This window comes from Pygocentrus nattereri, chromosome 2 (genome assembly GCF_015220715.1).
Source record: "Pygocentrus nattereri isolate fPygNat1 chromosome 2, fPygNat1.pri, whole genome shotgun sequence".
Classification (NCBI taxonomy): domain Eukaryota; kingdom Metazoa; phylum Chordata; class Actinopteri; order Characiformes; family Serrasalmidae; genus Pygocentrus; species Pygocentrus nattereri.
Genome location: NC_051212.1, coordinates 445557 through 472465, shown reverse-complemented (window position 1 = coordinate 472465; position 26909 = coordinate 445557). Strand labels below are relative to the sequence as shown.

General features: G+C 46.0%; 1 protein-coding gene across 1 annotated transcript in view; it reads left to right on the top strand.

The window, feature by feature from the left end:
- slc22a23 (solute carrier family 22 member 23) overlaps positions 1–19633 on the top strand; it is an 87917-nt gene extending 68284 nt beyond the window's left edge. The window contains exons 9-10 of the mRNA XM_037532167.1: positions 14125–14248; positions 14971–19633. Coding sequence (XP_037388064.1) covers positions 14125–14248; positions 14971–16330 — 1484 coding nt within the window. The 3' untranslated portion in view covers positions 16331–19633. The remainder of the gene's footprint in view (positions 1–14124; positions 14249–14970) is intronic.
- Positions 19634–26909: the final 7276 nt, after the last annotated feature.

Here is a 26909-nt window from a genome sequence, read left to right as displayed (position 1 = left end):
CTCCAGCGCTAAACGTTAACTCGCGATGTTCAGGCTGCTCCTCTGGGAGAATCCACAGTATCAGTGCAGCTCCTGCGAGTTTCCTGCTTCATTCTGAGAGGACTAATGAACTTATTCTGTCAAGTGTCCAGCAGTTCTAATGAAACTGACCCCCACAAGAGGATCTAACCAGAACAGTTCTCCAAACCACCATCATCCCTGGAGCGTCAGTTTTCCACACTTATGTTTATTCAGTTAAATGTTTATGTTTATGTCTGAAGTTGCTTCTTTAGGTTTAGAGGTTAGTGAGTCATGGAAATTTACACCCCACCAATCAGCATGATGCTAAATGCCCAAGTCATCACAGTCTTGCCTCAGATTCGTGAAAAATCAATTTTCCTTTTACCCAGATACAGTCGATCAGTGAGGTGGAGCAGACTGTGGATGAGGTTTAGGACTTGAGTGTAGCTGCAGCACTAATGAACAAACTCAGCGAAGGAGAATCTGATCACTCAGAGAAGAGCTACTGACTCTGTCACTGTTGGATACAAAGCTGTTGCTCACTTTAAACATTCCGCCTTGGCAGATTCCCACCAGGATACACTGAGGGATTATAGACTGTTTATAAACACACAATCACAACCGCTTCCCCAATACGAGTAGAGACTCACAGGCCAACAAAACGGAGGAGAAACCACATTTCCTACCAAAGTCTGTATATGAGACTACTCTGATAGAATATCGAACAAAACATTAATACAGTGATTTTTCTGTAAATCAGGCTGTAGAGAGACCGAACTGTCCTATTGTGAATATCAGTGCCTGCTTTAGCCTCAGTGCTCAGTGTTAGCAGTGCTGTTCAGTGTCTCAGCATGTTTGCACAGTACTCGGTTATTCTGAGGGAATCAGCTTTATTGATGACGGTCAGATGGAGCGTTTCGTACGGCTTTGTCTGAATATGATGGTCTATTCAAATATACACAAACCTGCTGCTGTCGGCGGTCCAAACCTGCTGCTCTCGGTGGTCCGAACCTGCTGCTCTTGGCGATCCGAACCTGCAGCTCTCTATGATCCGAAACTGCTGCTCTCCGTGGTCCGAACCTGCTGCTCTCAGCGATCCGAACCTGCTGCTCTCGGTGGTCTTAACCTGCATCTCTCTATGATCTGGAACTGCTGCTCTCGGTCGTTCGAACCTGCTGCTCTCAGCGATCCGAACCTGTTCAGAAACTGCATGTCTGTTCAGAAACTGCCTGACGGTTCAGAAACTGTCTGACTGTTCAGAAACTCTCTGACGGTTCAGAAACTGCCTGTCTGTTCAGAAACTGCCTGACTGTTCAGAAACTGCCTGACGGTTCAGAAACTGTCTGACTGTTCAGAAACTGCATGTCTGTTCAGAAACTGTCTGACTGTTCAGAAACTGTCTGACTGTTCAGAAACTCTCTGACTGTTCAGAAACTGTCTGTCTGTTCAGAAACTCTCTGACTGTTCAGAAACTGCCTGTCTGTTCAGAAACTGTCTGTCTGTTCAGAAACTCTCTGACTGTTCAGAAACTGCCTGTCTGTTCAGAAGCTGTCTGACTGTTCAGAATCTCTCTGTCTGTTCAGAAACTGCCTGTCTGTTCAGAAACTGTCTGACTGTTCAGAAACTCTCTGTCTGTTCAGAAACTGTCTGTCTTTTCAGAAACTGTCTGACTGTTCAGAAACTGCCTGTCTGTTAGGAAACTGTCTGACTGTTCAGAAACTGTCTGACTGTTCAGAAACTCTCTGTCTGTTCAGAAACTCTCTGTCTGTTCAGAAACTGCCTGTCTGTTCAGAAACTGTCTGACTGTTCAGAAACTGCCTGTCTGTTCAGAAACTGTCTGACTGTTCAGAAACTGTCTGACTGTTCAGAAACTGTCTGACTGTTCAGAAACTGCCTGACTGTTCAGAAACTGCCTGTCTGTTCAGAAACTGTCTGTCTGTTCAGAAACTCTCTGACTGTTCAGAAACTGCCTGTCTGTTCAGAAACTGTCTGTCTGTTCAGAAACTGTCTGTCTGTTCAGAAACTGTCTGACTGTTCAGAAACTCTGACTGTTCAGGAACTCTCTGACTGTTCAGAAACTGCCTGTCTGTTCAGAAACTGTCTGACTGTTCAGAAACTGTCTGACTGTTCAGAAACTCTCGGACTGTTCAGGAACTCTCTGACTGTTCAGGAACTCTCTGACTGTTCAGAAACTCTCTGTCTGTTCAGAAACTGCCTGTCTGTTCAGAAACTGTCTCTCTGTTCAGAAACTGCCTGTCTGTTCAGAAACTGTCTCTCTGTTCAGAAACTGCCTGTCTGTTCAGAAACTGCCTGTCTGTTCAGAAACTCTCTGACTGTTCAGAAACTCTCTGACTGTTCAGAAACTGCCTGACTGTTCAGAAACTCTCTGTCTGTTCAGAAACTCTATGACTGTTCAGAAACTCTCTGTCTGTTCAGAAACTGTCTGTCTGTTCAGAAACTGTCTGTCTGTTCAGAAACTGCCTGTCTGTTCAGAAACTGTCTGTCTGTTCAGAAACTGTGTGTCTGTTCAGAAACTGCCTGACTGTTCAGAAACTGTCTGACTGTTCAGAAACTGTCTGTCTGTTCAGAAACTGCCTGTCTGTTCAGAAACTGTCTGACTGTTCAGAAACTGTCTGTCTGTTCAGAAACTGCCTGTCTGTTCAGAAACTGTCTGTCTGTTCAGAAACTGCCTGTCTGTTCAGAAACTGTCTGTCTGTTCAGAAACTGTCTGTCTGTTCAGAAACTCTATGACTGTTCAGAAACTGTCTGTCTGTTCAGAAACTGCCTGTCTGTTCAGAAACTCTCTGTCTGTTCAGAAACTCTATGACTGTTCAGAAACTGTCTGTCTGTTCAGAAACTGCCTGTCTGTTCAGAAACTGCCTGTCTGTTCAGAAACTGTCTGTCTGTTCAGAAACTGTCTGTCTGTTCAGAAACTGCCTGACTGTTCAGAAACTGTCTGACTGTTCAGAAACTGTCTGTCTGTTCAGAAACTGTCTGTCTGTTCAGAAACTGCCTGTATGTTCAGAAACTGTCTGTCTGTTCAGAAACTGCCTGTCTGTTCAGAAAATGTCTGACTGTTCAGAAACTGTCTGTCTGTTCAGAAGCTGTCTGACTGTTCAGAAACTGCCTGTTTGTTCAGAAACTGTCTGTCTGTTCAGAAACTGTGTGTCTGTTCAGAAACTGTCTGTCTGTTCAGAAACTGTCTGTCTGTTCAGAAGCTGTCTGACTGTTCAGAAACTGCCTGTTTGTTCAGAAACTGTCTGTCTGTTCAGAAACTGCCTGTCTGTTCAGAAACTGTCTGTCTGTTCAGAAACTCTCTGTCTGTTCAGAAACTGCCTGTCTGTTCAGAAACTGTCTCTCTGTTCAGAAACTGCCTGTCTGTTCAGAAACTGTCTCTCTGTTCAGAAACTGCCTGTCTGTTCAGAAACTCTCTGACTGTTCAGAAACTCTCTGACTGTTCAGAAACTCTCTGACTGTTCAGAAACTCTATGACTGCTCAGAAACTCTCTGTCTGTTCAGAAACTCTCTGTCTGTTCAGAAACTGCCTGACTGTTCAGAAACTGTCTGTCTGTTCAGAAACTGTCTGACTGTTCAGAAACTGTCTGTCTGTTCAGAAACTGTCTGACTGTTCAGAAACTGCCTGACTGTTCAGAAACTGTCTGACTGTTCAGAAACTGCCTGACTGTTCAGAAACTGTCTGACTGTTCAGAAACTCTCTGACTGTTCAGAAACTGCCTGTTTGTTCAGAAACTGTCTGTCTGTTCAGAAACTGTCTGTCTGTTCAGAAACTGTGTGTCTGTTCAGAAACTGTCTGTCTGTTCAGAAACTGTGTGTCTATTCAGAAACTGCCTGACTGTTCAGAAACTGTCTGTCTGTTCAGAAACTGTCTGACTGTTCAGAAACTGTCTGACTGTTCAGAAACTGCCTGTCTGTTCAGAAACTGTCTGTCTGTTCAGAAACTGTCTGTCTGTTCAGAAACTGCCTGTCTGTTCAGAAAATGTCTGACTGTTCAGAAACTGTCTGTCTGTTCAGAAACTGTCTGACTGTTCAGAAACTGCCTGTCTGTTCAGAAACTGTCTGTCTGTTCAGAAACTGTCTGACTGTTCAGAAACTCTCTGACTGTTCAGAAACTGCCTGTTTGTTCAGAAACTGTCTGTCTGTTCAGAAACTGTGTGTCTGTTCAGAAACTGTCTGTCTGTTCAGAAACTGTGTGTCTGTTCAGAAACTGCCTGACTGTTCAGAAACTGTCTGTCTGTTCAGAAACTGTCTGTCTGTTCAGAAACTGCCTGACTGTTCAGAAACTGCCTGTCTGTTCAGAAACTGCCTGTCTGTTCAGAAACTGTCTGTCTGTTCAGAAACTGTCTGTCTGTTCAGAAACTGTCTGACTGTTCAGAAACTCTCTGACTGTTCAGAAACTGCCTGTCTGTTCAGAAACTGTCTCTCTGTTCAGAAACGGTCTGTCTGTTCAGAAACGGTCTGTCTCTTCAGAAATGGTCTGTCTGTTCAGAAACTGTCTCTCTGTTCAGAAACTGTCTGACTGTTCAGGAACTGCCTGTCTGTTCAGAAACTGTCTGTCTGTTCAGAAACGGTCTGTCTGTTCAGAAACGGTCTGTCTGTTCAGAAACTGTCTCTCTGTTCAGAAACGGTCTGTCTGTTCAGAAACTGCCTGTCTGTTCAGAAACTCTCTGTCTGTTCAGAAACTGTCTGTCTGTTCAGAAACGGTCTGTCTGTTCAGAAACGGTCTGTCTGTTCAGAAACTGTCTCTCTGTTCAGAAACGGTCTGTCTGTTCAGAAACTGCCTGTCTGTTCAGAAAAGGTCTGTCTGTTCAGAAACGGTCTGTCTGTTCAGAAACGGTCTCTCTGTTCAGAAACGGTCTGTCTGTTCAGAAACTGCCTGTCTGTTCAGAAACTGCCTGTCTGTTCAGAAACTGTCTGTCTGTTCAGAAACTGCCTGTCTGTTCAGAAACTGTCTCTCTGTTCAGAAACTCTCTGACTGTTCAGGAACTGTCTGTCTGTTCAGAAACTGCCTGTCTGTTCAGAAACTGCCTGTCTGTTCAGAAACTCTCTGACTGTTCAGGAACTGTCTGTCTGTTCAGAAACTGTCTGACTGTTCAGAAACTGCCTGTCTGTTCAGAAACTGTCTGTCTGTTCAGAAACTGCCTGTCTGTTCAGAAACTGTCTGTCTGTTCAGAAACTGTCTGTCTGTTCAGAAACTGTGTGTCTATTCAGAAACTGTCTGTCTGTTCAGAAACTGTCTGTTCAGAAACTGTGTGTCTATTCAGAAACTGTCTGTCTGTTCAGAAACTGTCTGTCTGTTCAGAAACTGTGTGTCTATTCAGAAACTGTGTGTCTGTTCAGAAACTGCCTGACTGTTCAGAAACTGTCTGTCTGTTCAGAAACTGTCTGACTGTTCAGAAACTGTCTGTCTGTTCAGAAACTGTCTGTCTGTTCAGAAACTGCCTGTCTGTTCAGAAAATGTCTGACTGTTCAGAAACTGTCTGTCTGTTCAGAAACTGTCTGACTGTTCAGAAACTGCCTGTCTGTTCAGAAACTGTCTGTCTGTTCAGAAACTGTCTGACTGTTCAGAAACTCTCTGACTGTTCAGAAACTGTCTGACTGTTCAGAAACTCTCTGACTGTTCAGAAACTGCCTGTTTGTTCAGAAACTGTCTGTCTGTTCAGAAACTGTCTGTCTGTTCAGAAACTGTGTGTCTATTCAGAAACTGCCTGACTGTTCAGAAACTGTCTGTCTGTTCAGAAACTGTCTGACTGTTCAGAAACGGTCTGTCTGTTCAGAAACGGTCTGTCTGTTCAGAAACGGTCTCTCTGTTCAGAAACTGTCTGACTGTTCAGAAACTGTGTGTCTATTCAGAAACTGCCTGTCTGTTCAGAAACTGTCTCTCTGTTCAGAAACTCTCTGACTGTTCAGGAACTGTCTGTCTGTTCAGAAACTGCCTGTCTGTTCAGAAACTGCCTGTCTGTTCAGAAACTCTCTGACTGTTCAGGAACTGTCTGTCTGTTCAGAAACTGTCTGACTGTTCAGAAACTGCCTGTCTGTTCAGAAACTGTCTGTCTGTTCAGAAACTGCCTGTCTGTTCAGAAACTGTCTGTCTGTTCAGAAACTGTGTGTCTATTCAGAAACTGCCTGTCTGTTCAGAAACTGTCTGTTCAGAAACTGTGTGTCTATTCAGAAACTGTCTGTCTGTTCAGAAACTGTCTGTCTGTTCAGAAACTGTGTGTCTATTCAGAAACTGTGTGTCTGTTCAGAAACTGCCTGACTGTTCAGAAACTGTCTGTCTGTTCAGAAACTGTCTGACTGTTCAGAAACTGTCTGTCTGTTCAGAAACTGTCTGTCTGTTCAGAAACTGCCTGTCTGTTCAGAAAATGTCTGACTGTTCAGAAACTGTCTGTCTGTTCAGAAACTGTCTGACTGTTCAGAAACTGCCTGTCTGTTCAGAAACTGTCTGTCTGTTCAGAAACTGTCTGACTGTTCAGAAACTCTCTGACTGTTCAGAAACTGTCTGACTGTTCAGAAACTCTCTGACTGTTCAGAAACTGCCTGTTTGTTCAGAAACTGTCTGTCTGTTCAGAAACTGTCTGTCTGTTCAGAAACTGTGTGTCTATTCAGAAACTGCCTGACTGTTCAGAAACTGTCTGTCTGTTCAGAAACTGTCTGACTGTTCAGAAACTGTCTGACTGTTCAGAAACTGCCTGTCTGTTCAGAAACTGTCTGTCTGTTCAGAAACTGCCTGTCTGTTCAGAAACTGTCTGTCTGTTCAGAAACTGCCTGTCTGTTCAGAAAATGTCTGACTGTTCAGAAACTGTCTGTCTGTTCAGAAACTGTCTGACTGTTCAGAAACTGCCTGTCTGTTCAGAAACTGTCTGTCTGTTCAGAAACTGTCTGACTGTTCAGAAACTCTCTGACTGTTCAGAAACTGCCTGTTTGTTCAGAAACTGTCTGTCTGTTCAGAAACTGTGTGTCTATTCAGAAACTGTCTGTCTGTTCAGAAACTGTGTGTCTATTCAGAAACTGCCTGACTGTTCAGAAACTGTCTGTCTGTTCAGAAACTGCCTGTCTGTTCAGAAACTGTCTGTCTGTTCAGAAACTGCCTGTCTGTTCAGAAACTGTCTGTCTGTTCATAAACTGCCTGTCTGTTCAGAAACTGTCTGTCTGTTCAGAAACTGCCTGTCTGTTCAGAAAATGTCTGTCTGTTCAGAAACTGCCTGTCTGTTCAGAAACTGCCTGTCTGTTCAGAAACTGTCTCTCTGTTCAGAAACTGCCTGTCTGTTCAGAAACTGTCTGTCTGTTCAGAAACTGTCTGTCTGTTCAGAAATTGCCTGCCTGTTCAGAAACTGTCTGTCTGTTCAGAAACTGTCTGACTGTTCAGAAACTGTCTGACTGTTCAGAAACTGCCTGACTGTTCAGAAACTGTCTGTCTGTTCAGAAACTGTCTGTCTGTTCAGAAACTGCCTGTCTGTTCAGAAACTGTCTCTCTGTTCAGAAACTGCCTGTCTGTTCAGAAACTGTCTGATTGTTCAGAAACGGTCTGTCTGTTCAGAAACGGTCTGTCTGTTCAGAAACTGTCTCTCTGTTCAGAAACTGTCTGACTGTTCAGAAACTCTCTGTCTGTTCAGAAACTGTCTGTCGGTTCAGAAACTCTCTGACTGTTCAGAAACTCTCTGACTGTTCAGAAACTCTCTGACTGTTCAGAAACTCCTCTCTGACTGTTCAGAAACTCTCTGTCTGTTCAGAAACTCTCTGACTGTTCAGGAACTCTCTGACTGTTCAGAAACTGTCTGACTGTTCAGAAACTGCCTGTCTGTTCAGAAACTCTCTGACTGTTCAGGAACTCTCTGACTGTTCAGGAACTCTCTGACTGTTCAGGAACTCTCTGACTGTTCAGAAACTCTCTGACTGTTCAGAAACTGCCTGTCTGTTCAGAAACTGCCTGTCTGTTCAGAAACTCTCTGTCGGTTCAGAAACTGCCTGTCTGTTCAGAAACTCTCTGACTGTTCAGAAACTCTCTGACTGTTCAGAAACTGTCTGACTGTTCAGGAACTCTCTGACTGTTCAGAAACTGTCTGTCTGTTCAGAAACTGTCTGTCTGTTCAGAAACTGCCTGCCTGTTCAGAAACTGCCTGCCTGTTCAGAAACTGTCTGTCTGTTCAGAAACTGCCTGTCTGTTCAGAAACTGTCCGACTGTTCAGAAACTCTCTGACTGTTCAGAAACTCTCTGACTGTTCAGAAACTGTCTGTCTGTTCAGAAACTGCCTGTCTGTTCAGAAACTGTCTCTCTGTTCAGGAACTCTCTGACTGTTCAGGAACTCTCTGACGGTTCAGGAACTCTCTGACTGTTCAGAAACTCTCTGACTGTTCAGAAACTGCCTGTTTGTTCAGAAACTGTCTCTCTGTTCAGAAACTCTCTGACTGTTCAGGAACTCTCTGACTGTTCAGAAACTCTCTGACTGTTCAGAAACTGCCTGCCTGTTCAGAAACTGTCTGTCTGTTCAGAAACTGCCTGTCTGTTCAGAAACTGTCCGACTGTTCAGAAACTCTCTGACTGTTCAGAAACTCTCTGACTGTTCAGAAACTGTCTGTCTGTTCAGAAACTGCCTGTCTGTTCAGAAACTGTCTCTCTGTTCAGGAACTCTCTGACTGTTCAGGAACTCTCTGACGGTTCAGGAACTCTCTGACTGTTCAGAAACTCTCTGACTGTTCAGAAACTGCCTGTTTGTTCAGAAACTGTCTCTCTGTTCAGAAACTCTCTGACTGTTCAGGAACTCTCTGACTGTTCAGAAACTCTCTGACTGTTCAGAAACTGCCTGTTTGTTCAGAAACTGTCTCTCTGTTCAGGAACTCTCTGACTGTTCAGGAACTCTCTGACGGTTCAGGAACTCTCTGACGGTTCAGGAACTCTCTGACTGTTCAGGAACTCTCTGACTGTTCAGAAACTGTCTGTCTGTTCAGAAACTGTCTGTCTGTTCAGAAACTGCCTGCCTGTTCAGAAACTGCCTGCCTGTTCAGAAACTGCCTGTCTGTTCAGAAACTCTCTGACTGTTCAGGAACTGTTTGACTGTTCAGAAACTCTCTGACTGTTCAGGAACTCTCTGACTGTTCAGAAACTCTCTGACTGTTCAGGAACTGTCTGACTGTTCAGAAACTCTCTGACTGTTCAGAAACTGTCTGACTGTTCAGAAACTCTCTGACTGTTCAGGAACTCTCTGAGTGTTCAGAAACTCTCTGACTGTTCCGGAACTCTCTGACTGTTCAGAAACTGTCTGACTGTTCAGAAACTGTCTGGCTGTTCAGAAACTGCCTGTCTGTTCAGAAACTGTCTGTCTGTTCAGAAACTGTCTGACTGTTCAGAAACTCTCTGACTGTTCAGAAACTCTCTGACTGTTCAGAAACTGTCTGTCTGTTCAGAAACTGCCTGTCTGTTCAGAAACTGTCTCTCTGTTCAGGAACTCTCTGACTGTTCAGAAACTGCCTGTTTGTTCAGAAACTGCCTGTCTGTTCAGAAACTGCCTGTCTGTTCAGAAACTGTCTGACTGTTCAGAAACTGCCTGTCTGTTCAGAAACTGCCTGTCTGTTCAGAAACTGTCTGTCTGTTCAGAAACTGTCTCTCTGTTCAGAAACTGTCTCTCTGTTCAGAAACTCTCTGACTGTTCACAAACTGTCTCTCTGTTCAGAAACTCTCTGTCTGTTCAGAAACTGCCTGTCTGTTCAGAAACTGCCTGTCTGTTCAGAAGCTGTCTGTCTGTTCAGAAACTGCCTGTCTGTTCAGAAACTGCCTGTCTGTTCAGAAACTGTCTCTCTGTTCAGAAACTGCCTGTCTGTTCAGAAACTCTCTGACTGTTCAGGAACTGTCTGACTGTTCAGAAACTGTCTGACTGTTCAGAAACTGTCTGTCTGTTCAGAAACTGCCTGTCTGTTCAGAAACTGCCTGTCTGTTCAGAAACTGTCTGACTGTTCAGAAACTGTCTGTCTGTTCAGAAACTGTCTGTCTGTTCAGAAACTGCCTGTCTGTTCAGAAACTGCCTGTCTGTTCAGAAACTGTCTGACTGTTCAGAAACTCTCTGACTGTTCAGAAACTGTCTGACTGTTCAGAAACTGCCTGTCTGTTCAGAAACGGTCTGACTGTTCAGAAACTGTCTGTCTGTTCAGAAACTGTCTGTCTGTTCAGAAACTGCCTGTCTGTTCAGAAACTGTCTGACTGTTCAGAAACTGTCTGTCTGTTCAGAAACTGTCTGACTGTTCAGAAACTGTCTGTCTGTTCAGAAACTGCCTGTCTGTTCAGAAACTCTCTGAGTGTTCAGAAACTGTCTGACTGTTCAGAAACTGCCTGTCTGTTCAGAAACTGTCTGTCTGTTCAGAAACTCTCTGACTGTTCAGAAACTGTCTGTCTGTTCAGAAACTCTCTGACTGTTCAGAAACTGCCTGTCTGTTCAGAAACTGTCTGACTGTTCAGAAACTGTCTGTCTGTTCAGAAACTGTCTGACTGTTCAGAAACTGTCTGTCTGTTCAGAAACTGCCTGTCTGTTCAGAAACTGTCTGACTGTTCAGAAACTGTCTGTCTGTTCAGAAACTGTCTGACTGTTCAGAAACTGTCTGTCTGTTCAGAAACTGTCTGACTGTTCAGAAACTGCCTGTCTGTTCAGAAACTGTCTGACTGTTCAGAAACTGCCTGTCTGTTCAGAAACTGCCTGTCTGTTCAGAAACTGTCTGTCTGTTCAGAAACTGCCTGCCTGTTCAGAAACTCTCTGACTGTTCAGAAACTGTCTGACTGTTCAGAAACTGCCTGTCTGTTCAGAAACTGCCTGTCTGTTCAGAAACTGTCTGTCTGTTCAGAAACTCTCTGACTGTTCAGAAACTGTCTGACTGTTCAGAAACTGCCTGTCTGTTCAGAAACTGTCTGTCTGTTCAGAAACTGCCTGTCTGTTCAGAAACTCTCTGACTGTTCAGAAGCTGTCTGTCTGTTCAGAAACTGTCTGTCTGTTCAGAAACTCTCCGACTGTTCAGAAACTGTCTGACTGTTCAGAAACTGCCTGTCTGTTCAGAAACTGCCTGTCTGTTCAGAAACTCTCTGAGTGTTCAGAAACTGTCTGACTGTTCAGAAACTGCCTGTCTGTTCAGAAACTGTCTGACTGTTCAGAAACTGCCTGTCTGTTCAGAAACTGCCTGTCTGTTCAGAAACTGTCTGACTGTTCAGAAACTGTCTGTCTGTTCAGAAACTGCCTGACTGTTCAGAAACTGCCTGACTGTTCAGAAACTGTCTGACTGTTCAGAAACTGTCTGTCTGTTCAGAAACTGCCTGACTGTTCAGAAACTGCCTGACTGTTCAGAAACTGTCTGTCTGTTCAGAAACTGCCTGTCTGTTCAGAAACTGCCTGCCTGTTCAGAAACTGTCTGTCTGTTCAGAAACTGTCTGACTGTTCAGAAACTGCCTGTCTGTTCAGAAACTCTCTGACTGTTCAGAAACTGTCTGTCTGTTCAGAAACTGTCTGTCTGTTCAGAAACTGCCTGTCTGTTCAGAAACTGTCCGACTGTTCAGAAACTGTCTGTCTGTTCAGAAACTGTCTGTCTGTTCAGAAACTGCCTGTCTGTTCAGAAACTGTCTGTCTGTTCAGAAACTGCCTGTCTGTTCAGAAACTGTCCGACTGTTCAGAAACTCTCTGACTGTTCAGAAACTGTCTGACTGTTCAGGAACTGTCTGTCTGTTCAGAAACTGTCTGACTGTTCAGGAACTGTCTGTCTGTTCAGAAACTGTCTGACTGTTCAGGAACTGTCTGTCTGTTCAGAAACTCTCTGACTGTTCAGAAACTCTCTGACTGTTCAGAAACAGTCTTTTGATTTATGCATGTAAACAATTTTTAGTCTCTGGAATATTTAAATAAATCATACTCTTCCTGTAACTCTCTCTCTCTCCCCATCCCTTTCTGTCTCTCTCTCTCCCCCTCATTCTCTCTCTCCCCCTCATTCTCCCCCCCTCCCTTTCTCTCTCTCTCCCCTCCCTTTCTGTCTCTCTCTCCCTCTCCCTCCCTTTCTCTTTCTGTCTCTTTCACTCTCCCTCCCTTTCTGTCTCTCTCTCTCCCTCCCTTTCTGTTTGTCTCTCTTCCTCTCTTTCTCTTTCTTTCTCTTTCTGTCTCCCTCTGTCTCTCCCTCTCCCTTTCTGTCTCTCTCGCTCTCTCTCTCACACACTCTCTCCCTCTCTCTCTCTTCCTTTCTGTCTCTCTCCCCCTCCCTTTCTGTCTCTGTATCCCTCTCTCTTCCTCCCTTTGTCTCCCTACCTTTCTGTCTGTCTCTCTCTCCCCCTTTGTTTGTCTCTCTTTCTTTCTCTCTCCCCCTCTCTCTCTCTCTCTCTCTCTTCCTTTCTGTCTCTCCCTCTCTTTCTCTCCCTTTATCTGTCCCTCCCTCTCTTTCTGTTTCGGTCTCTCTCCCTTTCTCTCTCTGTCTCCCTCTCTCTTCCTCCCTTTCTGTCTGTCTCCCTCCCTTTCTCTCTCTCCCTGTATCTCTCTCTCTCACACTGTCTACCTTCCTTTCTGGCTCTCTCTCTCTCTCTTTCTTTCCCCCTTCCTTTGTTTCTCTCTCTTTCTGTTTCTTTCTCTCTCTCTCTCCCTTTCTGTCTCCCTCTCTCCCTTTGTCTCCCTCTCTGTCTCTCTCTTTCTTTCCCCCTCCCTTTCTCTCTCTCTTCCTCCCTCCCTTTATGTCTCTGTCCCTCTCTTTGTTTCTTTCTCTCTCTCTGTGTCTCTCTCTCTTTCCCTCCCTTTCTGTTTCTTTCTCTCTCCCTCCCCCTCCCTTTCTGTCTCTCTCTATCTCTCTTTCTTTCCCCCTTCCTTTGTTTCTCTCTCTCCCTTTGTTTCTTTCTCTCTCTCTCTCCCTTTCTGTCTCCCTCTCTGTCTCTCTTTCTTTCCCCCTCCCTTTCTCTCTCTCTTCCTCCCTCCCTTTATGTCTCTCTCTCTCTCTCTCTCTTCCTCCCTCCCCTTCTGTCTCTCTCTCTTCCTCCCTTTCTGTCTCTCTCTATCTCTCTTCCTCCCTCCCTTTTTGTCTCTCTCTCTCTCTCTTCCTCCCTCCCCTTCTGTCTCTCTCTCTTCCTCCCTCCCCTTCTGTCTCTCTCTCTTCCTCCCTCCCCTTCTGTCTCTCTCTATCTCTTTTCTTCCCTCCCTTTCTGTCTCTCTCGCCCTCTCTGTTTCTTTCTCTCTCTCTCCCTCCATTTCATTCTATCTCTCTTCCTCTCTCCCTTTCTGTCTCTCTCTCTCCCTCCCTCCCTTTCTGTCTCTCTCTCTCTTTCTCCCTCCCTTTCTGTCTCTCTCTCTTTCTCCCTCCCTTTCTGTCTCTCTCTCTCTCTTCCTCCCTCCCCGTCTGGCTCTCTCGCTTCCTCCCTCCCCGTCTGTCTCTCTCGCTTCCTCCCTCCCCTTCTGTCTCTCTCTCTTCCTCCCTCCCCTTCTGTCTCTCTCTATCTCTTTTCTTCCCTCCCTTTCTGTCTCTCTCGCCCTCTCTGTTTCTTTCTCTCTCTCTCCCTCCATTTCATTCTATCTCTCTTCCTCCCTCCCTTTCTGTCTCTCTCTCTCCCTCCCTCCCTTTCTGTCTCTCTCTCTCTTTCTCCCTCCCTTTCTGTCTCTCTCTCTTTCTCCCTCCCTTTCTGTCTCTCTCTCTCTCTTCCTCCCTCCCCGTCTGGCTCTCTCGCTTCCTCCCTCCCCGTCTGGCTCTCTCGCTTCCTCCCTCCTCTTCTGTCTCTCTCTCTTCCACCCTCCCTCCCTTTCTGTATCTCTCTCTCCCTCCCTCCCTTTCTGTCTCTCTCTCTTTCTCCCTCCCTTTCTGTCTCTCTCTCTCTCTTCCTCCCTCCCCGTCTGGCTCTCTCGCTTCCTCCCTCCCCTTCTGTCTCTCTCTCTTCCACCCTCCCTCCCTTTCTGTCTCTCTCTCTTCCACCCTCCCTCCCTTTCTGTCTCTCTCTCTTCCACCCTCCCTCCCTTTCTGTCTCTCTCTCTCCCTCCCTCCCTTTCTGTCTCTCTCTCTCCCTCCCTCCCTTTCTGTCTCTCTCTCTCCCTCCCTCCCTTTCTGTCTCTCTCTATCTCTCTTCCTCCCTCCCTTTCTCTCTCTCTCTCTCTCTCTCTCTCACTCTCTCAGAGGAGTCAGACACACTGAAGTCAAAGTTCTCTGTGGCGTTCTCCATCATTGGCATGTTCTCCTCCCACGCCGTCAGCAACCTGAGCATCTTCTTCTGTGCAGAGATCACCCCCACTGTCATCAGGTAAACAGAGGGAGAGAGACATACAGAAAATACAGAGAGAGACAGAGAGAGAGAGACAGAGTGAGAGAGAGACAGACAGACAGAGAGAGAGAGAGAGACAGAGAGAGAGAGAGAAAGAAAGAGAGAGAGCAAGACAGAGAGACAGAAAGAGAGAGAGACAAAGAGAGAGAGACAGAGAGAGAGAGAGAGAGAGAGAGAGAAAGAGAGAGAGAGAAAGAGAGAGAGAGAAAGAGGAGTCCGTGTTGTGCTGTGTTTCTGGGTCTGAACTCTGAGTCATGTGACTAACGGTTTTGTAACAGAGGAGCTGGATCACAGAGCTGGTGTTGATTACTAACTCTGTGGAACTGCAGCTCTCTGAACAGGAGATCTCTTCAGGCCCACAGACTGGATGTCTGTGGAGCTGTGCTGAATCCGGACTCCTGTTTTCCTGTTTTAAACCGTGAACGCGTGCCTCTGCTCCTGATACAGTACTGAACCTGAACCACAGTGATCAACTCTGCTGAACAAATGCAGCTACAGCCCTCAGCTCTGCGCTGCTCTGAGAGAAAAGACTGAACTGATTTTTTCACATTATAAGAAGCTGCTTTAGTGACTCGGTTTCCATTCTAAGATCTCACCCATGATTCTACTGCAGTTTTGTTTCAGACAGATATTTGAAGCTCTAGATAGTCAGTGTACCCCTGTTCTGTGTGTGCTGACCCCTGTGTTTCTGTGTTGTGTAGGGGCGGAGGTTTGGGTCTGGTGTTGGCAAGCGCTGGTTTCGGGATGCTAACGGCTCCGATAATGGAGCTCCACAATCAGAAAGGCTACTTCTTACACCACATTATCTTCGCCTGCTGCACGCTGATCTGCATCATCTGCATCCTGCTGCTGCCCGAGACGCGCTACCAGCCGCTGCCTGAGACGCTGGCCGATGGGGAGAGCTACACCCGCCAGCCTCTGCTGCCACCCCGCAAACCGGCCGAACAGCGCCACCTGCTGCCACGGGCGCAGAGTCGCGAGTACGGGCAGGTGACGGACACCCCCCTCCACGCGGCGGCCGCTACCGCTGTGTCCACCATGGAGTCCACCGCCTCCTCTGCCATCGACCTGTCCATGCCACCGGACGGAGAACCAGACTCAATTGCGCTCTATGTCATGAAGCAGCAGAAAGAACTGGCAGAACCAGCAGGGGGCACTCTACTCACCGCAGTCCCAAATGCCTCGACTCCACTCAGCACCAGCCCCGTTCACCCCAACATAACAGACTCGCTCCCTGATCTTATCGCCAATGTCCCGTCCCCTCACTCTGCAGCCGCAGAGACCCCGCCCACTCCACTGTCTGGCCACACCCTCTCCCAGACCCCTCCCTCTGCAGCTTCTGTCCTAACTGCAGATACATCAGAGATCTCATCTCCATCTACAGCAGCAGAGACTCCTCCTCTGACTGTCCACGGCCTCTCCCAGCCCATTCAAGTGATTCGAGATACTGCCGAGGCCCCACCTCATCCTTCTTTACCGGGCCCCTCCGAGACCCCTGCAATCACACCCCTAATCTCAGATACAACAGGGACTCCACCACCTCCTTCAATTGACCACACCCCCCCATGCTCACAGCCTGAGATGGACAGTGCTGCAGTGGACTCCCCCCTGCCTGGCATCAGCCAAACTGAGGGGAATTTCAATCCAAACTCTGTAGAAATTCCAGCAGGTGGCACGGTGGGCTCATGCGCCATCAATCTCCCAGATGGTAATCATCTAAATGACATAGCCCAGCCCCCTCCCACAGACTCACCCATTTATATAGCCAACGATCTAAACTGGCTTCACCCTGATCCTTCATCATTTCCTCCTCCATCCTCGTCCTCACCCATAGATTCTGAAGCTCTCTTGTTCCCGCCCCCTCTAATAGACCCCGACCCTTTAGAGACTCCTCCTTCGCTGGTTGGTGCTGCTGTTTTACCTGACGCTCCAGCAATGCAGCCTGCTGGAGACCCCTTTACAGTGGACCTCACCGTTTCCTCACCCATAGACTCTGGTCCATCTCCAGCTGTGGACTTCACCACCACCTCCAGCGCCGCCAATGGTCTGGCATCTTCATGATGGCCAGTATGGCTGGTGCTTTGCCCTGAAGGGCAGCTGAGTGCAGGGGGGCTAATATCAGCCCACAAGCCACTTATGTAGACCAGCGAGTGTTAACAACACTAGAAAGGGATCCGCTAATAAAAGGGAAGGGCTGTAAACCAGGCTTGCACCCAGGAACCCAACTATCAACAACCTTCTCTAGCGCCAGTAAAATGCTGCTTTGGGCAGTTTCAGTTTCTGATTGGGGCTTTAAAAAGGTGGTAATTGAACACTACCTGTGTGAATCAAACCCAGACCACCTGGATAACACTGGAGTTCCCTGCAGCCACTTAGACTCAGTACTCCTGTCTGCAGAATATGAAGTATAACTGCCTTTTTAAAATGACCAGTTAAGCCCATCATGGTCAACTATGAAGAGTGCCAAGAGCAGGTTGCTTTCTCAGACACTTCAGATTGAAATTTGCTCAATGATTAATAAAGTGAAATTCAGAATAAAGGTGGCTATGGGAGCCCTCATATCCACACTGATGGGAACACAGCGTAAACTTTCATTAGCTGAATAAAACAGTGTTTAAACTGTGTTTGAACTGTGGTAAAGGAGACACTCTCAAAGGGAATTCCTCAGTTACTCAATGCAGCCGCTACTGTTGGATGATGGTCGGATAAACCGAAAAACATGCAACCACTGAGGAGTTTATTATACAAACATACTTACAGGACGACTGTGTGGATTAACGGAGTTCTGCGTCCAAAGTCGAAAGTCCACCAGGCTGGTTTTTAAATAGACAGGGAGAGTTCCTCATTTCCTAAGAGTTTCTGGCCTTAACTACCAAACCTTAACTCCTAAATCATAAGTCTCAACTCTTAAAATCGAATGTTTAAGACTTAACTCAACCCCAAATCCCAACTACTAACCCCAAAGCTCTAAGCAACAAACTCTCAGCCCTAACATTTAAAGCTTAGCTCCTAACCCCTGAACTCCAACCCCGCCTTCTCAAGCCTAACCATAATTTATCAAGCTCCTCAAACCCCAAGTCCATCTCCTCCAAAATAATGGCTAAATTCCTAAGCACCAACCCTATGCGTTAACCCCTAAACCATCAAGCATAACCCATAATCCCTAATCCCTGACTTCTAAACCTTACCCACCTAATTCCCAGGCCCTAGCCCCGAAGGCCAAGCCTTAAGGCCTAGTCTGAATGAGGGAACTCTGCTGAATCCAGAATGTCTGCAAGTGGTCGACCATTTTCACTGACTTGTTTGCTTTAGTGAAATCTGCTGAAAGATGAACTTAGATTAAATTAAGTGATTTTAGGTGAAACATGTTGAATTTAAGTGTAATTAAACGAATCTGTACCAGGTCCCTGCTGAGTCAGTGTTTAGGGCGCAAAGTAGTTTGTCTTGATCTTCAGACAGACAGTGTAATAAACAATTTCTACTGTTGAGTCTGTATTAACCCTCATTTAATCCAGGGCATTAATACAGCTTCTTGTAGAAGTGAGGGAAATGTAATGCAGCCCAAGTTTGGTGGGACAGCAAATACTCGCTGGGCCAGGGGATATCCAGTCGGCCAGTGGACGCTCGGTGGGCAGGGGATATTCGGTGGGTGTGTATTTTACTGTAATTTATTGGTGAGTCTCCACAGAGGATGAGTTTGAATAAAAAAGATGAAAAATCAGAACTATTTTTCTGAGTGTGCATCTGTTCACGCCATTTAGCTTCTCTGTGCAAATGTGGCGTCATCATGACAACAAAGCATGCAAACGTAAAAAAATCTACGAATGTGAACTTGTAGAAACATGAAACGTGAACAGATGTGAGTCTGAGTAGCGAGTGCGATGTTGTACAACAGGCGCAGCGTCGTCTTCCATTCGCGGCGTTTTGTTCTTACGGCTTTTATTCAGAGGACGTGTGTAAAATAAACTGGTGAAGTTTAAATGACCCCTCTAATCGCCACAGGCTCAGTGCCATTCCAGAAATGGGCTTATTTATGAGTGAGAATAATCACAATAATAATAATAATAATAATAACGACAGTAAGAATCAGCGAATCTGGTTTCTAATGACTGCAGCGCAGCGAACGCAGTACAGCCACGAAGCTAATACTGAAACTGAATGATTTCCAATCGTTTGCTGAGTAGTTGGGGCTGCAGAGTGACGGAAGTGTTACAAAAATACAAAGCCAAATATGATCACCCAGCTGACGGAGGTTCCTCACTGTTCCTCCGAGACTCCGGAGGTGCTTTTTAGATGCTCCTGGACCAGGAGGAGCCCATCTGAGGAGGAGAAGCAGCACTAACACTTGCACTGGTGTACGTTCTGTAGCTTTGGCTTCAGGCTCAGCCACCTGGGGCGCGCTGTGGTCAGATGCCCTGGACGGGCCTTGTGGAAGCAGGATCTCCGTAATTGTGTGTACATGACTAATTAAGCTAATCCGGGGCCGCTAGTCTTCACTTCTCTTCAGCAGTAGTTAGAATTCTGGTCTGTGGTTATCTCTGAGGATTAGCCGCTAACTCAAACCACGGGCCGCCAGAGCTCAACAGCTCAGTTAGCGGAGCGGCTATTAAACGGCCCAGCTTGCTAGCATGTCTACATTCATATTTACATGGATATTTTAAACTAACAGCTAACAGAGCATTAGCATCATCTCATAACACAAACACTGTGGCCGTCGTAATGAAACACAAAGATGTAAACGCAGCAGCGCGACAGCGGAGGCGCCGCGTTCCGGGTGAATGCTAGCTAAACGTTTAGCAATACATGGAACACTAGCCTGTGAATTATTTCAGGAATTTTTGCTCGGATGTGATTTTAAGGAGGAAAATCCACAACTAAGTATTTCTGGTGTCCGTTTTAGAGGATTTTAGCCCATATTAGCGAAGCAAAGACGAGCTAAGCGTCACTTAGCAAGTCAGCGGAACAGAAGCTGGCGATTGTTCCGCCAGTGGCGCTAAAAGCTCACTAGTACGTTCTGAGGGTGAACTGCTGCAGGGCTGCTGAGCAGCGGCATCAGCTTCCATGCCCACCGGGACCCCAGCGGATGAAGCCCAGAGAGCTCTGCCCCCGTGCGAACGCTCACGCTAATGCACTGTTCTGAGACGTGGGCTCTTTCGCTGTCAATCAGGAATGATTACCTCACCCCACCTACCTGGACCAGGTGTGTCCTCTGTGTCCTCAGACGGGGACCGAATGTAATCGATTATCTTCGGGTTTCAGCGGCATCTTTTTCATTGTTCTGTTGTTTCTTTTCTAACATTGATGATAACGCACTTGTACATTAAAGCCATAGTGTCATAATAAAGTTCACTATTTATTGAGTAACAGCTGAACCTGTGAGTTGTGCTTTTTTGAAGGGAAATTCCACTGACTTTACAAAATTCTTGCCATGAAGAAATTATGTGACATAAGATGTAAACAAAGTCATCCAGACTCTTCTGGCATGAAATGGTTCATTATAGAGAAAATGACAGGACATGGTAGCAGTAACACTAACCAATCAGCTCTCAGTAGCAGTAACACTAACCAATCAGCTCTCAGTAGCAGTAACGCTAACCAATCATCTCTCAGTAGCAGTAACACTAACCAATCAGTTCTCAGTAGCAGTAACGCTAACCAATCAGCTCTCAGTAGCAGTAATGCTAACCAATCAGCTCTCAGTAGCAGTAACGCTAACCAATCAGCTCTCAGTAGCAGTAACTCTAAGCAATCAGCTCTCAGTGGCAGTAACACTGACCAATCAGCTCTCAGTAGCAATAACGCTAACCAATCATCTCTCAGTAGCAATAACGCTAACCAATCAGCTCTCAGTAGCAGTAACGCTAGCCAATCAGCTCTCAGTAGCAGTAACTCTAAGCAATCAGCTCTCAGTGGCAGTAACACTGACCAATCAGCTCTCAGTAGCAATAACGCTAACCAATCATCTCTCAGTAGCAGTAACACTGACCAATCAGCACTCAGTAGCAGTAACGCTAACCAATCAACTCTCAGTAGCAGTAACACTGACCAAACAGCTCTCAGTATCAGTAACTCTAACCAATCAGCTCTCAGTAGCAGTGACACTAACCAATCAGCTCTCAGTAGCAGTAACACTAACCAATCAGCTCTCAGTAGCAGTAACACTAACCAATCAGCTCTCAGTAGGAGTAACGCTAACCAATCAGCTCTCAGTAGCAGTAACGCTGACCAATCAGCTCTCAGTAGCAGTAACGCTAACCAATCAGCTCTCAGTAGCAGTAACGCTAACCAATCAGCTCTCAGTAGCAGTAACGCTAACCAATCAGCTCTCAGTAGCAGTAACGCTAACCAATCAGCTCTCAGTAGCAGTAACGCTGACCAATCAGCTCTCAGTAGCAGTAACGCTAACCAATCAGCTCTCAGTAGCAGTAACACTAACCAATCAGCTCTCAGTAGCAGTAACTCTAACCAATCAGCTCTCAGTAGCAGTAAGACTAACCAATCAGCTCTCAGTAGCAGTAAGACTAACCAATCAGCTCTCAGTAGCAGTAACTCTAACCAATCAGCTCTCAGTAGCAGTAACACTAACCAATCAGCTCTCAGTAGCAGTAACTCTAACCAATGAGCTCTCAGTAGCAGTAACTCTAACCAATCAGCTCTCAGTAGCAGTAACTCTAACCAATCAGCTCTCAGTAGCAGTAACTCTAACCAATCAGCTCTCAGTAGCAGTAACACTGACCAATTAGCTCTCAGTGGCAGTAACACTGACCAATCAGCTCTCAGTAGCAGTAACTCTAACAACTCAGCTCTCAGTAGCAGTAACACTGACCAATCAGCTCTCAGTAGCAGTAACTCTAACCAATCAGCTCTCAGTAGCAGTGACACTAACCAATCAGCTCTCAGTAGCAGTAACACTAACCAATCATCTCTCAGTAGCAGTAACACTAACCAATCAGCTCTCAGTAGCAGTAACACTGACCAATCAGCTCTCAGTGGCAGTAACACTGACCAATCAGCTCTCAGTAGCAGTAACTCTAACCAATCAGCTCTCAGTAGCAGTGACACTAACCAATCAGCTCTCAGTAGCAGTAACACTAACCAATAAGCTCTCAGTAGCAGTAACACTAAACAATCAGCTCTCAGTAGCAGTAACGCTAACCACTCAGCTCTCAGTAGCAGTAACACTAACCAATCAGCTCTCAGTAGCAGTAACGCTGAACAATCAGCTCTCAGTAGCAGTGACACTAACCAATCAGCTCTCAGTAGCAGTAACGCTGACCAATCAGCTCTCAGTAGCAGTAACGCTGACCAATCAGCTCTCAGTAGCAGTAACGCTGACCAATCAGCTCTCAGTAGCAGTAACGCTAACCAATCAGCTCTCAGTAGCAGTAAGGCTAACCAATCAGCTCTCAGTAGCAGTAACGCTAACCAATCAGCTCTCAGTAGCAGTAACACTGACCAATCAGCTCTCAGTAGCAGTAACGCTGACCAATCAGCTCTCAGTAGCTGTAACGCTAACCAAACAGCTCTCAGTAGCAGTAACTCTAACCAATCAGCTCTCAGTAGCAGTAACTCTAACCAATCAGCTCTCAGTAGCAGTAACGCTAACCACTCAGCTCTCAGTAGCAGTAACGCTAACCAATCAGCTCTCAGTAGCAGTAACACTGACCAATCAGCTCTCAGTAGCAGTAACTCTAACCAATCAGCTCTCAGTAGCAGTAACACTGACCAATCAGCTCTCAGTAGCAGTAACTCCAACCAATCAGCTCTCAGTAGCAGTAACGCTAACCACTCAGCTCTCAGTAGCAGTAACACTAACCAATCAGCTCTCAGTAGCAGTAACACTGACCAATCAGCTCTCAGTAGCAGTAACTCTAAGCAATCAGCTCTCAGTGGCAGTAACGCTGACCAATCAGCTCTCAGTAGCAGTAACGCTAACCAATCAGCTCTCAGTAGCAGTAACGCTAACCACTCAGCTCTCAGTAGCAGTAACGCTAACCAATCAGCTCTCAGTAGCAGTAACTCTGACCAATCAGCTCTCAGTAGCAGTGACACTAACCAATCAGCTCTCAGTAGCAGTAACTCTGACCAATCAGCTCTCAGTAGCAGTGACACTAACCAATCAGCTCTCAGTAGCAGTAACTCTAAGCAATCAGCTCTCAGTGGCAGTAACGCTGACCAATCAGCTCTCAGTAGCAGTAACTCTAAGCAATCAGCTCTCAGTGGCAGTAACGCTGACCAATCAGCTCTCAGTAGCAGTAACGCTGACCAATCAGCTCTCAGTAGCAGTAACTCTAACCAATCAGCTCTCAGTAGCAGTAACGCTGACCAATCAGCTCTCAGTAGCAGTAACTCTAACCAATCAGCTCTCAGTAGGAGTAACGCTAACCAATCAGCTCTCAGTAGCAGTAACGCTAACCACTCAGCTCTCAGTAGCAGTAACGCTAACCAATCAGCTCTCAGTAGCAGTAACACTGACCAATCAGCTCTCAGTAGCAGTAACTCTAACCAATCAGCTCTCAGTAGCAGTAACACTGACCAATCAGTTCTCAGTAGCAGTAACTCTAAGCAATCAGCTCTCAGTGGCAGTAACACTGACCAATCAGCTCTCAGTAGCAGTAACTCTAACCAATCAGCTCTCAGTAGCAGTAAAACTAACCAATCAGCTCTCAGTAGCAGTAACACTGACCAATCAGCTCTCAGTAGCAGTAACGCTGACCAATCAGCTCTCAGTAGCAGTAACACTAACCAATCAGCTCTCAGTAGCAGTAACTCTAACCAATGAGCTCTCAGTAGCAGTAACTCTAACCAATCAGCTCTCAGTAGCAGTAACTCTAACCAATCAGCTCTCAGTAGCAGTAACTCTAACCAATCAGCTCTCAGTAGCAGTAACACTGACCAATTAGCTCTCAGTGGCAGTAACACTGACCAATCAGCTCTCAGTAGCAGTAACTCTAACAACTCAGCTCTCAGTAGCAGTAACACTGACCAATCAGCTCTCAGTAGCAGTAACTCTAACCAATCAGCTCTCAGTAGCAGTGACACTAACCAATCAGCTCTCAGTAGCAGTAACACTAACCAATCATCTCTCAGTAGCAGTAACACTAACCAATCAGCTCTCAGTAGCAGTAACACTGACCAATCAGCTCTCAGTGGCAGTAACACTGACCAATCAGCTCTCAGTAGCAGTAACTCTAACCAATCAGCTCTCAGTAGCAGTGACACTAACCAATCAGCTCTCAGTAGCAGTAACACTAACCAATAAGCTCTCAGTAGCAGTAACACTAAACAATCAGCTCTCAGTAGCAGTAACGCTAACCACTCAGCTCTCAGTAGCAGTAACACTAACCAATCAGCTCTCAGTAGCAGTAACGCTGAACAATCAGCTCTCAGTAGCAGTGACACTAACCAATCAGCTCTCAGTAGCAGTAACGCTGACCAATCAGCTCTCAGTAGCAGTAACGCTGACCAATCAGCTCTCAGTAGCAGTAACGCTGACCAATCAGCTCTCAGTAGCAGTAATGCTAACCAATCAGCTCTCAGTAGCAGTAAGGCTAACCAATCAGCTCTCAGTAGCAGTAACGCTAACCAATCAGCTCTCAGTAGCAGTAACACTGACCAATCAGCTCTCAGTAGCAGTAACGCTGACCAATCAGCTCTCAGTAGCTGTAACGCTAACCAAACAGCTCTCAGTAGCAGTAACTCTAACCAATCAGCTCTCAGTAGCAGTAACTCTAACCAATCAGCTCTCAGTAGCAGTAACGCTAACCAATCAGCTCTCAGTAGCAGTAACACTGACCAATCAGCTCTCAGTAGCAGTAACTCTAACCAATCAGCTCTCAGTAGCAGTAACACTGACCAATCAGCTCTCAGTAGCAGTAACTCCAACCAATCAGCTCTCAGTAGCAGTAACGCTAACCACTCAGCTCTCAGTAGCAGTAACACTAACCAATCAGCTCTCAGTAGCAGTAACACTGACCAATCAGCTCTCAGTAGCAGTAACTCTAACCAATAAGCTCTCAGTAGCAGTAACACTGACCAATCAGCTCTCAGTAGCAGTAACGCTGACCAATCAGCTCTCAGTAGCTGTAACGCTAACCAAACAGCTCTCAGTAGCAGTAACTCTAACCAATCAGCTCTCAGTAGCAGTAACTCTAACCAATCAGCTCTCAGTAGCAGTAACGCTAACCAATCAGCTCTCAGTAGCAGTAACACTGACCAATCAGCTCTCAGTAGCAGTAACTCTAACCAATCAGCTCTCAGTAGCAGTAACACTGACCAATCAGCTCTCAGTAGCAGTAACTCCAACCAATCAGCTCTCAGTAGCAGTAACGCTAACCACTCAGCTCTCAGTAGCAGTAACACTAACCAATCAGCTCTCAGTAGCAGTAACACTGACCAATCAGCTCTCAGTAGCAGTAACTCTAACCAATAAGCTCTCAGTAGCAGTAACACTGACCAATCAGTTCTCAGTAGCAGTAACTCTAAGCAATCAGCTCTCAGTGGCAGTAACGCTGACCAATCAGCTCTCAGTAGCAGTAACGCTAACCAATCAGCTCTCAGTAGCAGTAACGCTAACCACTCAGCTCTCAGTAGCAGTAACGCTAACCAATCAGCTCTCAGTAGCAGTAACTCTGACCAATCAGCTCTCAGTAGCAGTGACACTAACCAATCAGCTCTCAGTAGCAGTAACTCTGACCAATCAGCTCTCAGTAGCAGTGACACTAACCAATCAGCTCTCAGTAGCAGTAACTCTAAGCAATCAGCTCTCAGTGGCAGTAACGCTGACCAATCAGCTCTCAGTAGCAGTAACTCTAAGCAATCAGCTCTCAGTGGCAGTAACGCTGACCAATCAGCTCTCAGTAGCAGTAACGCTGACCAATCAGCTCTCAGTAGCAGTAACTCTAACCAATCAGCTCTCAGTAGCAGTAACGCTGACCAATCAGCTCTCAGTAGCAGTAACTCTAACCAATCAGCTCTCAGTAGGAGTAACGCTAACCAATCAGCTCTCAGTAGCAGTAACGCTAACCACTCAGCTCTCAGTAGCAGTAACGCTAACCAATCAGCTCTCAGTAGCAGTAACACTGACCAATCAGCTCTCAGTAGCAGTAACTCTAACCAATCAGCTCTCAGTAGCAGTAACACTGACCAATCAGTTCTCAGTAGCAGTAACTCTAAGCAATCAGCTCTCAGTGGCAGTAACACTGACCAATCAGCTCTCAGTAGCAGTAACTCTAACCAATCAGCTCTCAGTAGCAGTAAAACTAACCAATCAGCTCTCAGTAGCAGTAACACTGACCAATCAGCTCTCAGTAGCAGTAACGCTGACCAATCAGCTCTCAGTAGCAGTAACGCTGACCAATCAGCTCTCAGTAGCAGTAACGCTAACCAATCAGCTCTCAGTAGCAGTAACGCTAACCAATCAGCTCTCAGTAGCATTAACGCTAACCAATCAGCTCTCAGTAGCAGTAACACTAACCAATCAGCTCTCGGTAGCAGTAACTCTAACCAATCAGCTCTCAGTAGCAGTAACGCTAACCACTCAGCTCTCAGTAGCAGTAACGCTAACCAATCAGCTCTCAGTAGCAGTAACACTAACCAATCAGCTCTCAGTAGCAGTAACACTAACCAATCAGCTCTCAGTAGCAGTAACACTAACCAATCAGCTCTCAGTAGGAGTAACACTAACCAATCATCTCTCAGTAGCAGTAACACTAACCAATCAGCTCTCAGTAGCAGTAACGCTAACCAATCAGCTCTCAGTAGCAGTAACACTAACCAATCAGCTCTCAGTAGCAGTAACACTAACCAATCAGCTCTCAGTAGCAGTAACTCTAAACAAACAGCTCTCAGTAGCAGTAACTCTAACCAATCAGCTCTCAGTAGCAGTAACTCTAAACAAACAGCTCTCAGTAGCAGTAACGCTAACCAATCAGCTCTCAGTAGCAATAACACTAACCAATCAGCTCTCAGTAGCAGTAACACTAACCAATCATCTCTCAGTAGCAGTAACACTAACCAATCATCTCTCAGTAGCAGTAACACTAACCAATCAGCTCTCAGTAGCAGTAACACTAACCAATCAGCTCTCAGTAGCAGTAACACTAACCAATCAGCTCTCAGTAGCAGTAACACTAACCAATCAGCTCTCAGTAGCAGTAACACTAACCAATCATCTCTCAGTAGCAGTAACACTAACCAATCATCTCTCAGTAGCAGTAACACTAACCAATCAGCTCTCAGTAGCAGTAACACTAACCAATCAGCTCTCAGTAGCAGTAACACTAACCAATCATCTCTCAGTAGTAATAACACTAACCAATCAGCTCTCAGTAGCAGTAACACTAATCAATCAGCTCTCAGTAGCAGTAACACTAACCAATCAGCTCAAAGTAGCAGTAAAACTAACCAATCAGCTCTCAGTAGCAGTAACACTAACCAATCAGCTCTCAGTAGCAGTAACACTGACCAATCATCTCTCAGTAGCAGTGACTCTAACCAATCAGCTCTCAGTGTCAGTAACTCTGACCAATCAGCTCTCAGTAGCAGTAACACTAACCAATCAGCTCTCAGTAGCAGTAACACTGACCAATCAGCTCTCAGTAGCAGTGACTCTAACCAAACAGCTCTCAGTGTCAGTAAC